Source organism: Pituophis catenifer, unplaced genomic scaffold (genome assembly GCF_029215685.1).
Source record: "Pituophis catenifer annectens isolate HBS135680 unplaced genomic scaffold, rPitCat1.0.hap2 SCAF_2, whole genome shotgun sequence".
Lineage (NCBI taxonomy): Eukaryota > Metazoa > Chordata > Lepidosauria > Squamata > Colubridae > Pituophis > Pituophis catenifer.
This window is the reverse complement of record NW_027256882.1, coordinates 71,777,906-71,798,924: the sequence shown is the minus strand read 5'-3', so window position 1 is coordinate 71,798,924 and position 21,019 is coordinate 71,777,906. Positions and strand designations below refer to the sequence as shown.

The window sequence follows — 21,019 nt, the reverse complement described above, 5'->3', positions numbered from 1 at the left end:
TAAGAAAGGAGTATGACAAAGTTATATACTGTTAACCTATTTAACTTAAATGAAGATATAAAAATGCTGGACTAGAAAAAAAAATAGCATTACAAATGTTGAAAGAAATACTGTACTAACAACCTGAGGTATGCAAATAATTCCGTTTTGGCTGCTGAGCACAAGAAAGACTTAAGAGCTGTTTTGTTGAAGGTGAAAGAAGAACCTTCAACAAAATATTATTTAAGTCTTTCTTGTTTCCAGCAAGCAGATTGATACCACTAGCACATCTGAGATTGCTAATGCCAGCCCATTGCAAATGGGTGAAGAAGAAGTAGTAGTACAGTGGTCTTTGACCTATGACCTTCATTTAGCAACTATCTGAAGTTATGGCAGATCCTGAAAAAGTTACATACGACCTGGATTCAAAATTGTGATGGCTGCCTCCCTCCCCACAGTCACATGACTGCATTTTGGATGCCCAGCAACTGCCCCACATTTATAGCTATTTGAAGTGCCCCACAATCACATGACCGTGATTTATTATATTTTTCCCAGAAATCAGCTTTTACATCGTTTCCAGCTAAAAATTCCCCATAGCAAACAATGGTTTGTTTAACTTCTGCCACATTCACTGAAAAAAGGTGGTAAAATCAGACATGGTCACATGTTAACTCATTTAATGACCATCACGACTGGCGATTGAAATTGCAGGCTCAACTATAGCTATAAGTTAAGGACTGCCTGTAATATAGACTATATCTTCCTAGGCTCCAAAATTGAGATACTCACTTTATCATGAAATAAAAAGCATCTGTTTCTTGGGAGAAAAATTAAGATATCAATAAAGCACCTGTATTAAAATTAAATCAGTAATGTTACAACAACTATCACTATTATAGGCCTACTGTATATTCAGTTTGCATAGAAAATATCTTAGAAGTTGAAGCATGTATCTCAAATATTAAAGCATGTATCTTGCAGAATGCTGCCTCATCTATTCTGTGATATGAACAAAATATAATTTTTGTAGCTTATGAAAAGGAATTGTATCATAACAATTTGCAAAACACTTTGAATGCAGACAAAATTAATTTACGGTGTAGGATATAGACACTTGTGAGTCTATTTTAAGGAAATGTAGAAGTGAATGGGTGAAGTGTTAGCTCTCATGTGCATCAACCCATGAACTATTTTTTCTGGGGCAAACAGAATAGTCACAATTTCACTTTGTATGTTTTACACTTAAATCCGCTCTTCTGATTTAAGAGTGGAAGCTATAGTAAAAACTATAGCGAGAGTTCTAAGGAGATTGAGGCATGCTTACTGAATATACTGGCTTGTTTAATTTTTTTCAGAAATGATTACAAGGAAAAGCTGGCCACAAATGGTCAACACACATTTAATTATAACCTTCAGCTATCGTATCTGGTTTGTAGACACATGGATGATTGTAGATTGGCAGCTGAGTTAGAAATGTTTATTCATATGTATCCAACAACCATTTGGTGTTTTGCAGTCCTACATATTGTAGTTCTGACACAAAGGCTACACAGGGAGTTAGGATACTTCTGTAAAGCCTCTGCAAAGTAGAGAGAAATAACATATAGTGGGTGTTTATTAGTAGATTTATGTCCATGTGTGATTGTAGAAGAATCCTCCTGTCTTGATTTCTGAACCGCAATTTCCACCACCACCAAGCACAACCTCAGCCCTTATAGATTCAAATTCTGAGTTCTACAATTCTCTTTGGGAATGAAGTTTTGCTTTTTGGGCCAGAGTGGCGGAGGCAGATCAGACAAACTTGCAGCGCTGTCCAGGCTGTTTTCACATATAATAATAATAATAATAATAATAATAATAATAATAATAATAATAATAATAATAATAAACAATGTACAATTTATTGACATTGTGGTACCAGGAGATGCCAGAGTCGAAGAAAAAGAACTGGAAAAAAATCATGAAATATCGCAACCTGGCCATAGAAACTACACGGCTATGGATGAAACATGTCACAGTGATACCCATTGTCATGGGACACTTGGTACCATGTCCAAGAATTTCATAAAACACTTCAAGAAATTGCAGCTTCCTGCAATAACACCAGCGGAACTGCAAAAAACTAGGCTTCTCCGAACATCATATATTTTAAGAAGGTACTTGGTTGATACCTAGGATGCTGGCAGCAACCCTATCAACCATTAGCACCAGTCAATGGTATTTGTGATGCATTTTTGAATGTTCAGATAACTGGGTTTCATTTTTAATGAAATAATAATAATAATAATAATAATAATAATAATAATAATAATAATAATAATAATAATAATATTTAAAAATAATTTAAGCATTTAAAAACAATTGGTGCTGACAAGATCACCATTGGTCAGCTGCAGAAAGCCACCTTACTGGGATCTGCTGGCATAATCCGCCTATACATCAGGCAGTCCTAAATGCTTGGGAAGTGTTCGATTAGTGATTTGAGATACGAAATCCAGCATGGTTATCTTGTTTGCTGTGTATACTGTCAAGTTTGTGTATTATAATGATGATGATGATGATGATGATGATGATGAAGTTTCCTGGATGAAGACCTGAAAGCAGCGCGCAGCGACAGGGAAAGACGCGCGTCTTCGGAGGGGAGGCGGAGGCCTCGCTACGCTTCAGTGACGCGGGGGGAGAAATTGGTACCAGCCGCGGAGCGGGTGACTTCCGAGGCAGCGTTTTGAAAAACAAACTGAGCCACAAACAGCAACCCTGCCCGGGCTGGACCGACCGACTGACCGACCGACGGCCAGAAGCGGAGGGAGAGGAGCGCTGGAAGGCGGGAAGGGAGGAGGCGCCTGTTTCTTCATCAAAGGAGCTCTTCCCTCTGGTCAGGATCGAATCCGGGAGGCTGAAAGGGGCGGCGGTGGCGGGGATGCGGAAATGGCTTCTGACGTGCTAGGGAAACCTTTTGTGTAGCTGGTCCTGGTGAGCCCCAGATGATCCCTTCCTCTCAAACCTGGGAATCTCCGGTAGGAAAACGGCCTCGTCCCTTCTCTTTGCTAGCTTTTCTTACAAGCGCGGCTTAGGCTCCTTTTGGCGCCCAAACCAGGAAGGAAGAAAGAAGGAAGGAAAAGTGGAAGGTGCTGAAGGAAGGAGCATCTCTTCCCAGGTTTTTGGTGTCTGGCAATTTATTGTCTGAAATAAAGCTCCTCTTTGTTTTTGGATGGAGGAGATATTTAACGGTGGATCAGAGGGCGTAGCAGGGGATCTCCGGAGAAGCTGAATTGATGATTTACTTTGGTCTTGTCTGTGGAAGTTAAGACAACAGGGGTTTCTTATCAAAATTGGCCTTTTCAGACCGGTGGACTATTTCAAGATGCAGATTAGGAAGAAAGAAAAAAAATTAAGGCCCGACTGACACTTCTGGGGGGTGTTGTTGCTTCATCTATTTGTATTGAGGAAAATGTCAGGATACTTTTAAAATTATTCACTTATGAATCACTGTGGAATTTATCAAAAATCAGGTAAAGTGAAGCAGCCAGACTAAAGAGTTGCAGCATCAAGTAAAAAGTAGTTTACTCATTGCAGGGAGAGTGAGACCCTTCACTTTATCAGGCTTAGCTCTCTTGTAGGTTAGTTTCTGCCTTATTAATTTGATTGCAATTTTCTTTTGATTGTTGTGAGCTGCCTAGAGTTTTTGCAAGTTGGACGGTATACAAGTTTAGTTAATAATAATAATAATAATTAGAAGTGAATTGATTTCCAGATAAACATCTTCCAACTTGCGACCTCTCCTGTCGTCTTCCCCATTGGCTTTCTCCCTACAAGCATCCCCCAAGCAAAGTTAATACGGAGGCCATCAGGAAGTCAGAAGTTGCTCCCTCTCTCACTGCTCTTTTGTTCACCCATCGCCATTTGGTGAATTGGTCTAGTTCAGGGGTTGGCAACCTTAAACAGCCTCAAAGAGCCACAAAGGTTCTAACCAGAAGCCCCCCCCCCTGTTCAATTCTGGAGCTGACAGGAAGTCCAGTTCCCCCACCATAGTGTCTCCTCCTAGTGCGGCGTCCTTTTTCCTCTACCTGTCCTAACCAAAAGCCCTATCAATTGTGGAGCTGACTGGCGACAGCTGCAGCAGAGGGATGAAAGAGCCACATGCGGCTCCAGAGCCGCGGGTTGCTGACTCCTGGTCTAGTTAAGTAAATATCTCTGAAATGATGACATAACAGGGCTCAGGTTGTCTAGTATGTTCCTAAAACACTGTTTTGTAGGCCACTGTTTTAGGTGCACTGTGGAAGAATGTGCGGACGGACAGCTGTTACTCTGGGAGCAGATCGTATCCGCCGTGCCTGTGCTTATCACAATAATCGAGGAGAAAGAAAGTATCCTGAATGGCAAAATGCTGACAAATATAGCCCTTCGTTCAATAAGAGCCCACAATCTAACAGTCCTGTGCTTCTGTCCCGGCAACACTTTGAGAAGGTGAATTTCTTCAATTAACTTATATAATATAATATTTTAAAAAGTTCAGGTAATTCTTGACTTACAACCTTCTGTTTAGCGACCACTTGAACTTACAATGGCCTTGGAAAAGTGACTTAAATGGCATTGAAAAAGGTGACTTACAACTAGTCCTCATACTTATAACCTTTGCAGCATCCCTCTGGCCATATGATCAAAATTCAGCCACTTGGCAACAGGCATCTACTTATGTCAGTTGCAGCATCCAGAGGTTATGTGATTGCCATTTGCAACCTTCCCAGCTGGCTTCCAACAAGCACAGTCAAGGGGAGAATTCACTTAACAACTGCAGTGACTTGCATAATAACTGCGGCAAAAAAGGTCATACACATTGAGTACAACTCACTTAACACCCGCCTTGCTTAGCAGTGGAAATTCTGGTCCCACCTGTGGTCATAAGTCAAAGATTACTTGGAATTGTTTGCTGCATTCGCTTTCTGTTCTCTGACATTTTTACATTCATCCTTCATCCTAGTTAAAGCTGAATTTTTGTTTTTAAAAAATCACAAGCATGTTTTGTCTGCTCTGTGGCATTTTGTAGAAGAATATTAGCTTTCTGCTGTTATAGAAACTACTTATAATAAAGCAACATAAAATGACTTCTGGTTGAATGTTAGGGGGAAAATCCTAATAGTAAAAGCATAAGAGCAGTTAAATGACCTGGTGAATGCTAGGCTCCCCATTACTGCAGGTATTTGAATATCTGGGCTTAAACATACTCCAGAAAAGTTTTGACTTCAGGCCTACTTGGCAGCTTTAAAGTTGTAAGAAATTTATTTTCAGGTTGTTTAAGAAAATGAGAAGAAAAGATTTCATGTGTCTCCCTCATATCAGTGAGTTCAAATATATGTGTTGCTTGTAGATATTGAGGTGACTATGCCACAATTGGAATGATGCTCATTTACCCTCATTCCTGGATGAGTTCAAGCAGAGAGACAGGCAACTGTTAGCAAAACTTGAAGAAGGTGTTTTTGATTACGTATATAAAGTTTTCTCATTCTATGAACAACACATTCTTCTTGTTAAATACATCATAGTTTTAAAAGTTGTGATAATTGGGAAAGTTGACTAAAATATACATTTCAAAAAGTTGTTAATTGCACCGTTATTCTGTAGAAATAATCAACCAGCATCTGCATATTGTTCAGATATAAACAGCATCTCAGATAGTTCTTCTCCAATGCCATATTAGTTATATATCTCTTGGCTGGTAGACCTTGGATATATAAAATTATGTCTTGCACCAAAGAAAGTGTGTGTGTGTGTGTAGCTTTTTATTGAATTTTATTGAAGCTATTTTAGAGTTAGATAAGTGTCCCTTAAAAATAAAGGAACAGTGGCCTCTCCCTTTAGAAATCATTACTAATAATCTGTAAAGGAATTTTTTGGTCTGCATATGATCTTTCTAGTTTCACGTGCCTGATTAAATGCTGCAGGTTTATTTAAATTAATCCACTATAACGTTTTTCCTGGTTTTCAAATATGCACGCTATTGTATTATCTGTTAGATAAACCTATACACACAGGTATGAGGGGAGATAATAATAGTGTCCATTTTATAATAACGCTAACTGCTGAAGCTTTAAAAAATATTTAAATGGGGCATGATTTTACTTGTAGTTCAAAATAAAGATGTTTGGCATTTCAAAATAATGAAGTATCAGATCACTGCACACACTCAGATTTGAAACCTCATATAAGCATAACGCTTTTTCAAACTATTTCCTCTTTCATTTTCCTGTCTAAATGCTCAGGATAACAATCTACAGAAGTTTTAGCAGTTCATAAAATCACAAAGAGAAAAATAAATGAAGTTAATAAAGATTGCCACAGAGTCATATATTTTTCTCTTCCACTAGAAAAAAATACTTCTGCTACTTCATTGGCAATTTATTTGTTATGCTGTGCTTCATAGGCAACAATATATAGTAAAGAATATTTCCTTGGGGAAAAAGAGATACATACACAGGATTAGCAAGCACGAGGCAAGACAAAAGGGGAATGGGCACACTTGAGGGGAAATAGATAACCAAATATTGTATTGGTGATTTGGAATACTGTGATGGCAAAAGCACCAAACTGATCCACAAAACATAATGAATATGGCATTAGAAACAAAGTTTTCAACATTTTTTAATATTTAAACTTATATGTGTATTGTAAGATTTCAAACAAAAATGTTGGTTTTTTAAAAACCTGAATTTAAAGCTATTTAGAACTGATGCCCAGGATGTCACTGAAAGTGAATTTGATTAAAAAGAAGAAATGAAAGCCGTTGGTCTGTTTCAATTGTTTTAACTGAGAAAGTGAGAGAAATGACTCATTTAGGTAATGGAAGATATTTATAAATGCATTGTGTTTACTTGCAGGATTCTTCTGATTTGCATTTGCATTGTCTGGGCTCAAACCAAGCAAATTGAGTCTAATTAGAACTTGGATCACAGAGCCTGGAAATTCCATGTGTGTTTGTTAAACTTGGAAATTGAAAAAAATCCCAAAAGCAATATCAACCCACTTCTATATTTCTGCCAAGAAAACTACACAGACATGTCTGTGAAATCTTCAGAAATGCAGCTCATTTTGAAGAGACTTATCTTTTGGAGGAGTGTTTTGGAATATATGACTCGGTGTGCACTCCAATATATCTCTAAAATTCCTATATAAAATAATTGAGCTTTTCTAATGATACCAACAGCTTGACTTCCTCCTTTCACATTTTTACAAAATTTTGCCACTCATTCTTTCAATAACTGAGCTGACTAGCTGATTATTACACACACACACACACACACACACACACACACACACAAAGTAGGGCTACCATATCTAGTCTGCAAAAACCCAGATTACTAGATGATAGCAAAGAGGTTTTTGTAAACATGTCTGAAGTTCTGCAGCCCATCAGACCTCTAACAAAGTCAAAACTCAAGCTACTTATAAGATATAAATACACAAAAGCATATATTGTTCATTGGTGAGAAATGGGGAGTTGCATATTCAAGCAAGGTACACATCCTTAGCTGAATCTGTGCATGCAGCCTCTTTCTTGAAATAACTTTTTAAAAGTCTGATTTTCTCTTTTAAGCAGCTGATTAATTAAGGTTTTTGCTATTTAAAACACATCAGCATTTACAATACCAGGAGTGATATGCACAGGGTTTTTGAACAGTCTTTGATTGTAATCTTAATTTTATGTATCTATGCATGCTTCTTCACAATATTTCCTTTTCTGATTTATGAAAGAATGCCAATTCTTCTGAGCGTATCCTTGTAGCCATGCGGTGGGGCCTAGTTCCAGCTTGGTTCAAGGAAGCCGACCCATCTAAAATGCAGTACAACACTTCCAATTGTCGGAGTGATACCATGATGGAGAAATTCTGCTATAAGGTTAGTTGTATAGTTTGGGAAAAAAGTCTTTGTTTCCTTCCAGCCATGACCTTCGTGACTTTTGGGTTACACATGAAAACTGGAGCTTTGTTTAAAATATGTTACCAACATCAAGATGCTGCAAACGCTACATGTTATTTTTTTTCTGAAAAAGGAAAAGCCCAGTTAGTGACACCATTTCAAATGCTTGACAGAACGAAATATTGACTTTTAAGACAGGCCTGTAGAACTACAATAGTATAAATAAGCCCATTAAAAACTAATATAAAGGCTGAATATAATTACTTTTTTCTACAATGTTTTTTTTGAAGGATCAGATTATTGCATAACTATTAAACAGAATCAGGAAATGATATACACATGACTAAGGAAATATAGTAGATATCTCCTGGAAAGCTAAGTGTTCTTCTGTATAGCAACCAATAACCTCAAGTTTGATCTATAATGACTTGGTAGCTTAACCAATATTATGGGAAACTGCTTTTACTGCTTTTTTGTTTATTTTATCCAGTTGCATTTTCCTTTCTTTTTTTCCCCAGAACTCAAAAGAATTGGAGTAGGGGAATATAAAAACAAGAACTGCTGCAATCTAATGTAAACAAATGAGGTTCTTGACCCTTACTTGCTGTTTTATCAGTATAATTCTGGAACATGAATAAAATCCTGTTATTCTCATTAGAGAACAAAATCCCATCAGGAACAAACCAAAGCAGAAAATATCTTATTCCTCGGATTATTTATGGATCTGGAAGCTGATTTCATAATTCAAATTTGAAGTGTAACTTATTGAATAAACTGGGAGCCCCAGTATAATCATTTCTTCTTGGGAACCTCCTGGTCTTTCTTGTAAAAGAAGCCTTATTTTGAAAAGGAAGTTGGTATTCTGAAGAATTCTGGCTTTGCATTCTGACTAAGTAAGGCTTTCGAGAATTATTAACCACAAATTTGTCTAATGAATAAGGAGAACACCAGTGTTTTCAATAGGCTTATTTACACTATTGTAGTTCTACCGGCTTTCTTAAAAGTCAGTATTTCGTTCTGTCAAGCAGAATGAAAATTAGAGCAGAAAATTCAGAACAGTTAGCAAAGATTAGCTAATTTGGGGGGAAAACAATTCTTCATTTCAGCAAAGAAATCCCTCATATATTTTAAGTGATATAGTGTTTATTTTCACACAACAGTGAATGTTGAGGACTTACTATATGGAGGTCAAAATAGTGTAATCATTAAAATTAGAACTTTGTACCAACCTGGATTTTAAGGAGAGATGGCAAGGCGGAGCACAGGTGTGCACTCACGTAGCACCTCTTTAAATCATATGTAATATTCCTTGTCCTGGGATTAAATGGCAGTGGTCAAGCAAACACAGGAACTCTGCAGCAATTATTGACATGTTATTTGTTTCTGTGCATTTTGAATCACCTTTCTCCCTTTGAATCCTGATTGCTGCACAGTCCTAATTAAAACTTAAGAGTGAACTCTTGTTCTGAATATGATTTTATAGCCTGCTCTATGTGGTAGTATTATAATCTGCCAGCAACAACCATAAAATGTATCCTTTTAATGCATTTGAAGTTAGCATTGAATAGATTGCTTTTAATCCTACTCCTCTCTTTTTTTCAAAGGTACCTCTCTCAAAAGGCAAACGGTGTGTGGTGCTGGCTGATGGCTACTATGAATGGCGACAACATAATGGACAAAAGCAGCCATATTTCATTTACTTTGCCCAAACTGAGCAGGAAATGGTATAATATTATTGCAATTGTTATATTTCATGCTGAAGTTTCATTGATGTTTTTTTAAAGCTATCCCCATAAAAGATTATTGCTACTACTATTAATATTAGATATGTCAGATAGAAATGGATGGAACTGTGCCTTTATATTTCCCCCTTTTTGTCATAACTGCCACAACTCAGGTTGAAGATGGTCATATATTATCCTGCTTGCTTAAAGACTTGCTTAAAGTTGAGGAAATGTGGTATTCCTAAGCATACATTTTACTTTTGAAACACTTGAGTCCCTGGGCATTTAACAATTCCAAATGTATCACTGGTAAACTCTGCAATAACCTGGCACTTATACACAGATCAGCTTGACATTTCCAGTTTAGAATAATGAATAAAATGTATTGCTAAAAACATCCTAGCATAAATAAAAGTACATGATGTGAGAAATATCTGGAAGGACAAACGGGGCATTTTGCCTAGCATCTAAAAGAAAGTAACATAGGCACAAAGTAAAATTCCCTGAGGAATGGTGATAATACAACTAAAATGGAGCTGTTGTGGCACATGGTTAGAATGCAGTATTGCAGGCTAACTCTGCCTGCTGCCAGAGTTCGATCGTGACCAGCTCAAGGATGATTCAGCCTCTCATTCTTCTGAGGTTGGTAAAATGAAGACCCAGATTGTTGGGGGCAATATGCTGGCTCTGTAAACTGCTTAGAGAGGGCTGTAAAGCACTAAAGGCAAGGGTGAAATCCAGCAGGTTCTGGAGAACCGGTAGCAGAAATTTTGAGCAGTTCGAACAGGGCCGGATTTAGATTGAAAGAGGCCCTAGGCTATTCCACTTATGAGGCCCTTTCACCAGTGGTGGGATTCAATTTTTTAACAACAGGTTCTGTGGGCGTGGCTTAGTTGGAGGTGTGGCTTGGCAATCATGTGACTGGGTGGGCGTGGCTAGCTGGTCACGTGACTGTAGGCATGGGTAGCTCGTCATGTGACCAGGTGGGCGTGGCTATGTGCATAGACTTTTTTCAGAGGGCTGAAAAAAGTCATTTCTGACTGGTCCTCGCACTTTTGACCGGTCCTCACACTTATGACCATCCTCACATTTATGCCCGTGCAGCTTTCTTAACAACCATGTCACTCATTTCACAACTGCTTCTCTTCACCATGGTGACAAGATAGGGCAACAATGTAAAATGTGAGGACAGTCGTAAGTTCGAGGACTGATCAAAAGTGCGAGGACCAGTCAGAAATAACTTTTTCAGCCCTCTGAGTAGTCCATATGCATAAAAGGATACAGCAATAGAGAGGGATGAAGGAAGGGAAGGGAAATTAGAGTAGGAGAGAGAGGGAGGAAGAGAGGAGGAGGAGAAAGGAAGAGGAAGTAGGGAGGAGAAGAAGAGGGGGAGGAAGAGAAAGTAAGAAGGAAAGAAAAGAGAGGTGGTAGGTTTGAGGAGAAAGATTGCTGTACAATAAAAAAGATGAAAGGGAAGAAAGCCAACCCCAAACAAATATAAAGATATTAAGATAAAGAATGAATTGTTAAACTTTAAAGAATAAAAGAGAACAAATATGAATAAATAGCAATAATTAGAAACACACATACAAACATACAATGTATTTTCTTTGAACAGAGTATTTGGCCGGTTCACAAATTTAAACAGTGTTTAGTCATTTCAATTAAATTTACAATTTCTATATTTCCTTTTTGCCATATTTATTCCTCATCGATTTTTGTAAAAAACCAATATTACCCTCATCCTCATCTCTAATCTTAATCAAATTCAATTTTTCCCTTCTATTCTATATTATACCCCTTCCCATTGTCATCTATTTTTATATCCATCCTCACATTGGTTAATTATGTAATATTACAGTTGTTTAATATGAATTCAACATTTTAATATAAATCAATTAGTTATATAACTACCTTTTTTGTATATTAATCAATATGAACATGAATATTCCAATTATTTCCATGCAATCCAATTTCTTACAAATCAATTAATTATATTTACCAATAATAATAAACCAAATAATTTCCCCCATATATTCCTCCAAACCACAACTTAACCATTTCTGCTTCAACACAATATACAATTAATAGTATCTCAATTATTACAATTCCCTAGTTAAATAGAGCTTTTTTTCTTTTGTGTTTTAAAATCTCCTCTTTTTCCCTAAATTTCCTGTTGTTTGCACCTACCTTTTTTGGTGAGGAAAAAGAAATCTGCCTGCCTAATTTTCCAACGTGCAAAGCCAACAGCCTGCTTTACTTTCTCTTTCGTTTTTCAGTATAGCTAGGGGGGAAAAAATCAGCACTCTTTGCAAGCAAGGAGCAGATCCCTGAGCAAAACAGCTGAGAGCAAATCAGCTGGGGGTCGGGAGCCGATCTAAGCAAGGGCCAATTAGCCTATGCTGAAGCTCCGGGGGCCAATAAAATTACAAAAAAAACACCGAACCCTTTGTTAAATTGCTGGCTTCCCCGCCCCTCGCCCACCACTATTTATTGGCAATAAATAGTGGTGCGGAGGAGCGGGGCAAGCCAGCAATTTAACAAAGGGTTCGGCTGCAGCACTGGCTCTAGGGCGGCCCTTTGAAGCCCCGCGGCAAGAATTTGAAGTTTTTTTTTCCTCTAGCCATCGGAGGCAGCAATAGATTGGGAGTGGGCGGGGTAAGCGAACGGCAGGCGATCCAACAGAGCAGAGAGTGAGGGTGAGTGAAGGCGTGGAAGCGGCTTTCTCCATCCTGCTCTCTTGCGTCCGGAGCCGGTGGGGAACCACGTGGCAGCCCACGTGGATCCCAGGCAGCAGAACTCAGGCTAGGGAAGGGGTGGGCAATGGTGGCTCTTTTACAACCTGTGGCCTTCAACTCCCAGAATTCCTCAGACAGCCAAGCTGTCTCAGGAATTCTGGAAGTTGAAGTCCACAGGTTGTAAAAGAGCCACCATTGCCCACCCCTGGCTACGGTAGGCTGGCGCCACGCGGGTGGGAGGCGAGGGGCGGGCGAGCCAGCAATTTAACAAAGGGCTCGGCCGAACCCCCTAGAACCCCCAGAATCCCACCACTGTGTAGGCCCCTCTTGATCTTGAGGCCCTAGGCTGAAGCCTAGTTAGCCTATAGGAAAATCCGGCCCTGAGTTCGGAGAACCAGCAAATACCACCTCTGGCTGGCCCCAGAGTGGGGTGGGAATGGAGATTTTGCAGTATTCTTCCCCTGCCACACCCAGCAAGCCAGTAGTAAAAGAAATTGGATTTCACCACTGACTGAAGGGGTATATAAGTCTAAGTGCTATTGCTAAAATTATTAACATTGCTTCATATGACAAAAACCTGGAAACCAGGCTAAGCTGTAAACAACTTAACAAATATCAAATAAAGTTGTTTGAATTGTATTCTGAAATCAGTAACCGAGATAAGTTTCCAGCACCCGATTTTACTACTAAAAATGGTAAATTATTTGTGAAGACCTTTTTTCAATGATATTCAGTTTTTGAGCAGTCTTCAAAGACAACCCCACATATGATATTATGTAGTAATCTAAGAAATTATCAGAGCCTGGATAATTCTGGCAAACAGATTTAATTTAGGTAGTTCACAAGCTTAATTTATAAAATTCATTCTGAGTCAGAGGAACCATTTTGTTCTCTAGTGTCAAAACATTGAGTTATGAGTTAAATTTCAGTTATTGTGATATAATTATGCAGCAGTAACACATTCAATAATAATTTGATGTTCCATGCAATTATAATGGTGTTAGTTAAGGACTAATAAACCAAAGTTTATGTGCAAGACGATAAACTTAAGGATAAGAAATCTAAAGATGTGATGTTTGTCTGTTTAAAAGGTGATCCTCTGCTGTCTTTTTTTTTTAAGTTCACCAAACCAGAAATGGAAGATGAGGTGGAAGATTCAAAAGGGAGGAAGCTGCTTACCATGGCTGGGATTTTTGATTGCTGGGAGCCTCAGAATGGAGCAGAACCATTGTATAGTTACAGTGTCATCACAGTAGATGCATCTGAATGTGTAAGATCCATCCATCACAGGCAAGAGAGACATGACTAGAGAGTGCTTCTCACAGAACATACTGTAAAATGTAGTAATTTAATGCTTCATAAACTGCACTTCCTGTTGTCTAATTTTTTTCTGTATTTACCAGATAGTGTCCCAAAGGTGCTTTTTCTGGAGGCAACTGGACTTCCTTGTTTTTTCTTTGAAGACGTTTCGTTTCTCACTCAAGAAACTTCTTCAACATTCTTCTTCTTGGATGAGAAGCGAAATGTCTTCAAAGAAAAAACAGAGTCCAGTTGCCTCCAGAAAAAGCACCTTTGGGACAACCATGACCTTGATGAGTGAGAATCTCTACAGACTTACCAGATAGTGTGTTTAATTTTAAATATCAAAGTCAGGATATGAAAGGTTATCTAATCTTATAAAATGGAGGCTTCTTATAAGATGCCTATATGAAATAGGCATCTGTGGTGATTTCTGTATGACTTATTCAAATAGAAGTAATAATTAAGCTTTGTTCTAAACCTCCTACGTTGTTTGATCAGTGTAATCCTTGGAGAAATTAAGTAAGCTTTTAATGAGGGTGCTGCAATATCAGACTTTTTTTTTTTTTTTGCTGAATTTGATTTTTAGAATCTGGTTCATATTGATGCTTGGCCTTTTATGTTTTCTATTATTACAGGTTGTGGATTAGTTCAGATGTTTTTTTTCCATCACTAAAATCTATGTCTTTCTACTTGTCTAGAATGCCAGCTATTCTGGATGGGGACGAAGCAGTTAAAAAATGGCTTGACTTTGCAGAAATACCCACAGAAGCAGCACTTCACCTTATCCAGCCCACAGAAAACATTGCCTTCCATCCTGTGTCAACAATAGTGAACAATTCCCGAAATAATTCATTAGAATGCATTTTACCCATTGAATTGGATCCCAAGAAAGTATGTTTGCATTTCCTTTTCTAGGATATATATTCAACCTTCCAATCTATTTTACAACCCTGTAATTTTATGGCGGTCTCCCATCCAGATATTAAGCATGGCTGACCCTGCTTAGTTTCTGAGATTGACTAAGATGCTGCCCCCTGCTTTTAGGCTAAGCATCTCTATGCCAAAGTAAATGTCACATTGATGTTACTGATTGACTCGGAGAGCATGAAATTCAAAGATGGAGTGCATGTACAGCTTCTGCATCTGTATTGTTTACCAGTTCCTAGGTAAAAAATATTATTTTAGGGTCTTCATCAAGCTTTCCTGGATAAATTGGGGTGTGTGATCCCGATAAACTGAAATTGCCCTCATCAGATACCATGTTTCCCCGAAAACAAGACCCAGTCTTATAGGTTTTTTTTGAACCCGAAATAAGCTCTTGGCCTTATTTTCAGGGAGGTTTTATTATTTTGGGGTACGTGAAGGAAGATGGGGCTCCTCTTGCCGTCTTACCTGATTTCCAGCTTTGCATTTAAATATTTTCGGGGGGAGACTTATTTTAGTGCATGCACTCAAAAGCCCGATTGGGCTTATCAGAGGATGTCTTATTTTCAGGGAAACTGTTTAAATTTGTTTTCTTGGGTGGAGTGGTTTGGGAATCTTTTCTTTTCAGTACAGGTAGCCCTTGACTTATAACCATCCATTTAGTGACTGTTCAAAGTCATAATGGGGCCTGGTGGCTCAGCAGACTAATAGCATTGTGATTAACACCAGCTGTCTGCAATTACTATAAGTTCGAATCTCACCAGGCTCAAGGTTGACTCAGCCTTCCATCCTTTCTAAGGTAAGTAAATTGAGGATCCAGTTTGTGAGGGCAATAAGCTGACTTTGTATAAATATACAAAAGTATGAAGGCTATTGCTTAACGCATTGTAAGCCGCCCTGAGTCTCCGGAGAAGGGCGGCATATAAATTAAATTAAAATAAATAAATAAATAATGGCACTGAAAAAAGTGACTTATGACTGTTTTTCACTTTTACGTCCATTGTAGTATCCCCATGGTCATATGATCAATATTCGGCCATTTAGCAACTGGCTCATATTTATGATGGTTGCAGTATCCCAGGGTCATATGATCACCTTTGTGACCTTCTAACAAGTAAAGCCAATGAGGAAGCCAGATTCACTTTACAACTGTGTTACTAACACTGTTTGTGATTTTTTTAACCACCATGGCAAGAAAGATCATAAAATGGGGGAAAACCCACTTAACAACTGTCTCACTTAGCAATGGAAATTCTGGGTTCAATTGTGGTAGCATTTTTCATTTCACCAAGTTGGAATGTGACATGAGACAACTAAATTGTAATATCAAGATTCACTAAACTAGTCTGTTGTTTTGAATGGACTAGTCATAAAAATCTGATTTTTCTTATTTTGTATCTTCCAGAATACCAAAATCAATGCAAGCAGCACAGTAATGCTGAACTGGTTAAAAAACAAAGGCCCCAGGAAAGATGAGAAGGATAAAGACAATTTACCAAAGTGGTCCAGCCAGTTCATCCAGACACCACCGTGTAAAAAAACTAGCATGGACTTAATGCACCAGTGGCTCAAAAAAGATGGAGAACCTTCTGCAAAGCAACTGAAAAAGCAGTGATAATTTGGTTACATTGCTTATTACCGAGCCCGTTCTTAGCCAAAGAGGATCTTATGTGTTGAGTTATTGCAATATTTAAATTTAAAGCTATTGCAATATTTAAATTTTTGATTTAGATTGTAATACAGGTATAATCTATAAATAAATTATAAGACTTCAGATATGCTTCCTTTCTGATGCTGAGTAGATGACATTTAACACTTAGTTTCTTTTGTCTGAAAGAAATAGGGTATAGATGTTAATGCAGCATTGACTTGACCTTGCCAATGTTGAAAAGGCAATAGCGTTCCAAAATATGTAAGAAGTGAAGGATTTAATGTTATTTTTTCTCCTCCAAGGACACAAGCAGAGATTTGGTTTGTCATGGTTACCATCTTAGTATTCATTCAATTCACTTTGTGGATTGCTTCATCTTTTATGGGGAAAAAATAGGTCACTGTTAATGCTGGAGATTTGCTGCTGCACAGTGAGAATGATAATTTATACTGAAACCAGTTCACGTTTTTATCCTTTTTAATCTGTTTTGGAAGATGTGGAATGTCATCTGCAAGCAATATACAAATATAATTCCAGTGGTTGGGAAGCTATTCCAAAAGGATCTTGTTTCACTATTTTGGATTTATTATTCGTTCCAAACCTTTGATAGTATTGTTTAACAAATTCATCAAAGCTGTAATGATGTGATCAGGCCACCACTGTAGTCAATATTTTGAATAGGTGGTATGAAAATAGCAAGGAAGAAAGAAAGAACTTTAGCCTTGTTTTTTGGGGGAAAATGAGGATAGGTAGCACTAGTGTTGGCTGTATTAAGGAGTAAAAATGCAATACTGTAAACTAAAGCGTTATAGGGTCAAGAGACAAAGACAGAATGTTAGCTGTTTACAAGGAGTCATACTGGACTCAAGGCAAAGTGTTGCGGTTCAGCCTAAGAGACATCAGGACCATTATTGTCAAAAGGGAGAGCTGGATAGTTAAAATGGTACTTCAGAAGATAAATCCACCTTTATGCATAGGATCAACTTATTCCACTCACAGAGAGCTAGAGTACAAGGCCTGAATAGGTCTGAAATTCATGCAGATGTATATCTTCACAAAATCCTGGGCTAAAGAGGGGGGAGAGCATTTAATTTTTTTCATTGGTTACATGATCATTCGTTTTATTAGATATGAAGAAAAATAGTTGGGTTCCAATTATTCATAGTTCCGCTGAAATGCATGAAAGATTGTTCACTAAAGTAAGGCAAATTTGGGATACTTTTCAAGGTTTTAATACATAAACAATGCTGGCAGTATAAATAAAGATTTTGTTCAGAATTAAACCTATTTTGACATCGTTAATTTCTAACCTTCTGACAACAGCCTTAGAAATAAAAAAGCATTTAGCTATTCCGTTAATGTTTGCACACATACAATTCCTACTAAATACAGTAAAATACAATTTACAGTGAGAGTTACTGTAACATATCTCCCTTAAGTTGATGTTTATAAAAGCATACATTAATATATACAATCAGAATTCTGGGCATTTGATTATTCAGTGCAGAAAATATTCCCAATCCTGAAGAGTTTGTACTTTTGCACCAATTCATGTTGTAACCATTTTGAACATTCTGTAGTTTGTGCCATCTCTTATAGGCTTCTTGTACTATCATTGGGAATGATGCAGGATTGTCTTTCCAATTATTTAAGAATGGCTACAGTTGGAACTGAAGAAGAGGGGTATTGTCTGTAATCAGCTTGCTAAGATCTCCTTACTGGATAGCGAGAGAAGTTTAGGTTACGGAGGGATGGAGTTTCTCCATGGTCTTGATAGCGATTAGCTCCAAAAACATCCAGAGCCCAAGCTAAAAATGGGCATGACCATCTGTTTTCATGAACGGAAATCTTTTGTGAACACTTCCTTTGAAGGCTCAGGTGAACCTTTTTGGCCATGGCAACAGTTTTATGTAATTTAATTATGTGTGTGCTAATTTATAGTTATGGGAGTAGGGAGAAGAGTCTCTTCAATATTAGTTGCACATTTGGTAATAATTTTATAATTTTGCAGCTGTTGCTGAAATAGCTGCCTGGGGGGTGGGGGATCTACATTACCGAGCAGTTGATTATATTTCTCCCTGCTTTTTATTGCCCAGTTTATTGAATTATTCCAAAATTTCTCTTCCTCATTTAAATATGTATAACCTGCTCAGTACAAGGCAACATCCAAGTAACAATCTTGAATAGCAGTTTGCTAATTTTAGTTAGTTCCAAAAAGTCAAGAGCTCAAGGGAATGTACATAGAGCTCCCTATTTTTCTTAACAGCAATCCTGTGAGAAGATTGGGCTGTGAGATACTTGAATATGCTTCACAATTTGTAATAATAGGACATTTGTAATAATAGGTAGACAAACATGTAAGTAAATCATGCATTATAGGGTTTTCTGCCTAAACAGAGAGTTGGACTAGAAGACCTCCAAGGTTTCATTTTGATTCGATCCTATCCTATCCTATCTTATCCTATTCCATCCCCAATGCCCAATCTGGCATTTGATCAGATATTTTATTACTATTATTATGATTGGTTGCACAGTCAGCCAGATGTTTAGATTGGATGAGTCCTCAAAGATCTGGGGTACCCAGATGTTTGATGTTGTTAAAGGTATTCTGTAGGACATAAACAGTTCCAAGTAGAGTTTCCTTTTGCAACTGACTGATGGTAATTCTGAAAAAAAAAAAATTCTTTTGCCTTTCTCCGAATTTGTAGATCTGATGGGAAAGAATTATTAACTTTTCATTTCTCCATATTCATACACCACTTTAAATGCAATTCCTTCTCTTTAGCTGCATGATGCTAGAACTCTAGAAAAAAATCACATTCAAGAGGTTTGTGACTTTAACAACAGTCACAAAACTTCTGCTAAATGCGTATGTCTTTTTATCTTTCCTGCTTCTGGACTGAGCAACCTTTGCAAATATCCAAGCCACAGCTCCAGCTGTTTTCAGAAGGCAAACTAAAACCGGTCCCCATCCACATGCAGTTTGTTTAGATATTGCACAAATAAATAAAAATTGGAATAAACCCATCCCACTCTTTCTTGTTAGCCCACCACATTTTGTGACAAACCTGGCATTTCTTTACATGGACCTTTACAAAGCGGTTGGGCAATACTGATCCTTCAAATGCATTTGCACTTGTGTCAGTTAACCACGAACTAGGGAGTGAGAAACAAAGTTATCCTGGGAAAATGAATTTGGCGTGGCACTGAAGGAAATACCCTGCTCCGCCACCTCTTACTCACTCTAATGCTTCAAAGCAGATTGGCCGTTCCAGGTGACAATGCACTAGAACAGGGGTCTCCAACCTTGGCAACTTTAAGACTTAAAGTTGCCAAGGTTGGAGACCCCTGCACTAGAAGCAGCAAGCAAAAGAAAGTGCTTCTCTTTCTTCAGCTCCTTCTGTCACTCTGTGCGGAAGACCCGAGGTCTCCCAAAGGTTGCAACTTCTGCACCTTAATATACTTAATCCTGAGGGAGTCCTTGGTGTTGTCTGAGGTGGGTTTTTTTTTTTTTTTTTTTTTGCAGACTTGCCAAAACTTGGTGCTTACAGAATTTTTATCATTGATTTCACAACATATAGACAGACTTAACCATAGTTTCTATTGGGAAAATGTGACCATCCTAGACCAAGCGAAGTGAATTCAATTCAAATCTTTATTGTCAGTGCACAACATATGTGCAATGAGATTGGTTGAGCTCCCTCAGTGCACCTCCCCAACACAATACAACTCACAGTGAAGACAGAAAATCCCTAACCCAATAAATCATATTAATAAAACACCCAGTCCTATTTCACCAGTGTGAACATGTCACACATTGCGCCGGCCCTGCAGTCCATCATGCTACATAGAATGTAGTCCAAAGACCAAGTCCATAGTCCAAACACACTAGGGAATTTCTAGAAGCCTGGCACTCTGTCAGATTAGCCATCAATAGACATATAGACATTAAAAATATCTATAGACTATGCAAAAGAGACAATCAAGCAGGGAACCTCACCCCCAGCAATCAGCACCCAGATCAGCACAGATTAACTCCAAGGTTAACATCAGACAAGCCATCAAGTAAACGATATCCCAATCAAGAAACTGCCAAAGAAGCCAACAGCAAACAGCCCGATCAAAGAATCTCTACCAACACTTGACAGGGCAAGCCACCAGAATATAAACTGACAGCAAACAGCACTCCTTACTAGCACTTGATGACGTTACCTAGTTTGGGTAATGAAACGTCTGCAATAAAAGAAGCAAGCTCAGAGAGCACCAAGGACGCCTCCTGTCAACCCTGAGCTACAAAATATTCCTCTTTATTAATACTTAATCCTTTTGCACGCACCCAGAGGTCTTTCGCTCCGCCGCTGCCCTAGTTCTCAGCCGAGCCCGAATATGGAGGACGCCAGCTACTATGCAAATCAGAGATCGGAGTGCCCCGCCAATAAGAGCGCAGCTCCGCTCTCTCGGCCGCCAATGGGAAGCCAGCGAGAGGATGCGCTTGGATTTATATCCTTCAGCTCCTCGCGCTTGTTGTCATTGCAGCTGCGGCTATTCGGGGGGCCCCCGTGGAAGTAACCAACGGTAAGGGGGGAGGGGGAATCCCAAGGAGAGCTAATCGGAGAGCTGGTGGATCGGGGTCATTGGATCGGGTTGAGGCCGCGGGTGGGAGGAGTGTGGAATGCGCGGCGTCAGCGTCCTGCCGCTCTTCTAGTCGCCCCCCTCCCCGCCGCCGCTTTGCTTACGCGGGTGTTATTTCTCTCCCGTTTATCCAGACGAGGCCGTTTCTGCCT

At 38.6% G+C, this 21,019-nt stretch overlaps 1 protein-coding gene across 1 annotated transcript; it reads left to right on the top strand.

The window, feature by feature from the left end:
* Nucleotides 1–2,873: 2,873 nt before the first annotated feature.
* On the top strand, nucleotides 2,874–16,452 carry HMCES (5-hydroxymethylcytosine binding, ES cell specific). Its single transcript, XM_070933620.1, has 7 exons — nucleotides 2,874–2,999; nucleotides 4,239–4,449; nucleotides 7,732–7,875; nucleotides 9,501–9,620; nucleotides 13,479–13,648; nucleotides 14,359–14,551; nucleotides 15,990–16,452. Exons 2-7 carry the CDS (start codon nucleotides 4,267–4,269, stop codon nucleotides 16,197–16,199), a joined length of 1,020 nt encoding a protein of 339 aa, XP_070789721.1. The 5' UTR covers nucleotides 2,874–2,999; nucleotides 4,239–4,266; the 3' UTR covers nucleotides 16,200–16,452.
* The last annotated feature ends 4,567 nt before the right edge of the window (nucleotides 16,453–21,019 follow it).

What these genes read in the sequence shown, in the direction of transcription:
- HMCES (XM_070933620.1), top strand. Translation starts at nt 4,267, where the DNA reads ATGTGCGGACGGACAGCTGTTACTCTGGGAGCAGATCGTATCCGCCGT. An exon ending in CCCGGCAACACTTTGAGAAG is followed by an intron (nt 4,450 to 7,731) that starts GTGAATTTCTTC and finishes GATTTATGAAAG; the next exon opens with AATGCCAATTCTTCTGAGCG. An exon ending in GTAAGATCCATCCATCACAG is followed by an intron (nt 13,649 to 14,358) that starts GCAAGAGAGACA and finishes CTACTTGTCTAG; the next exon opens with AATGCCAGCTATTCTGGATG.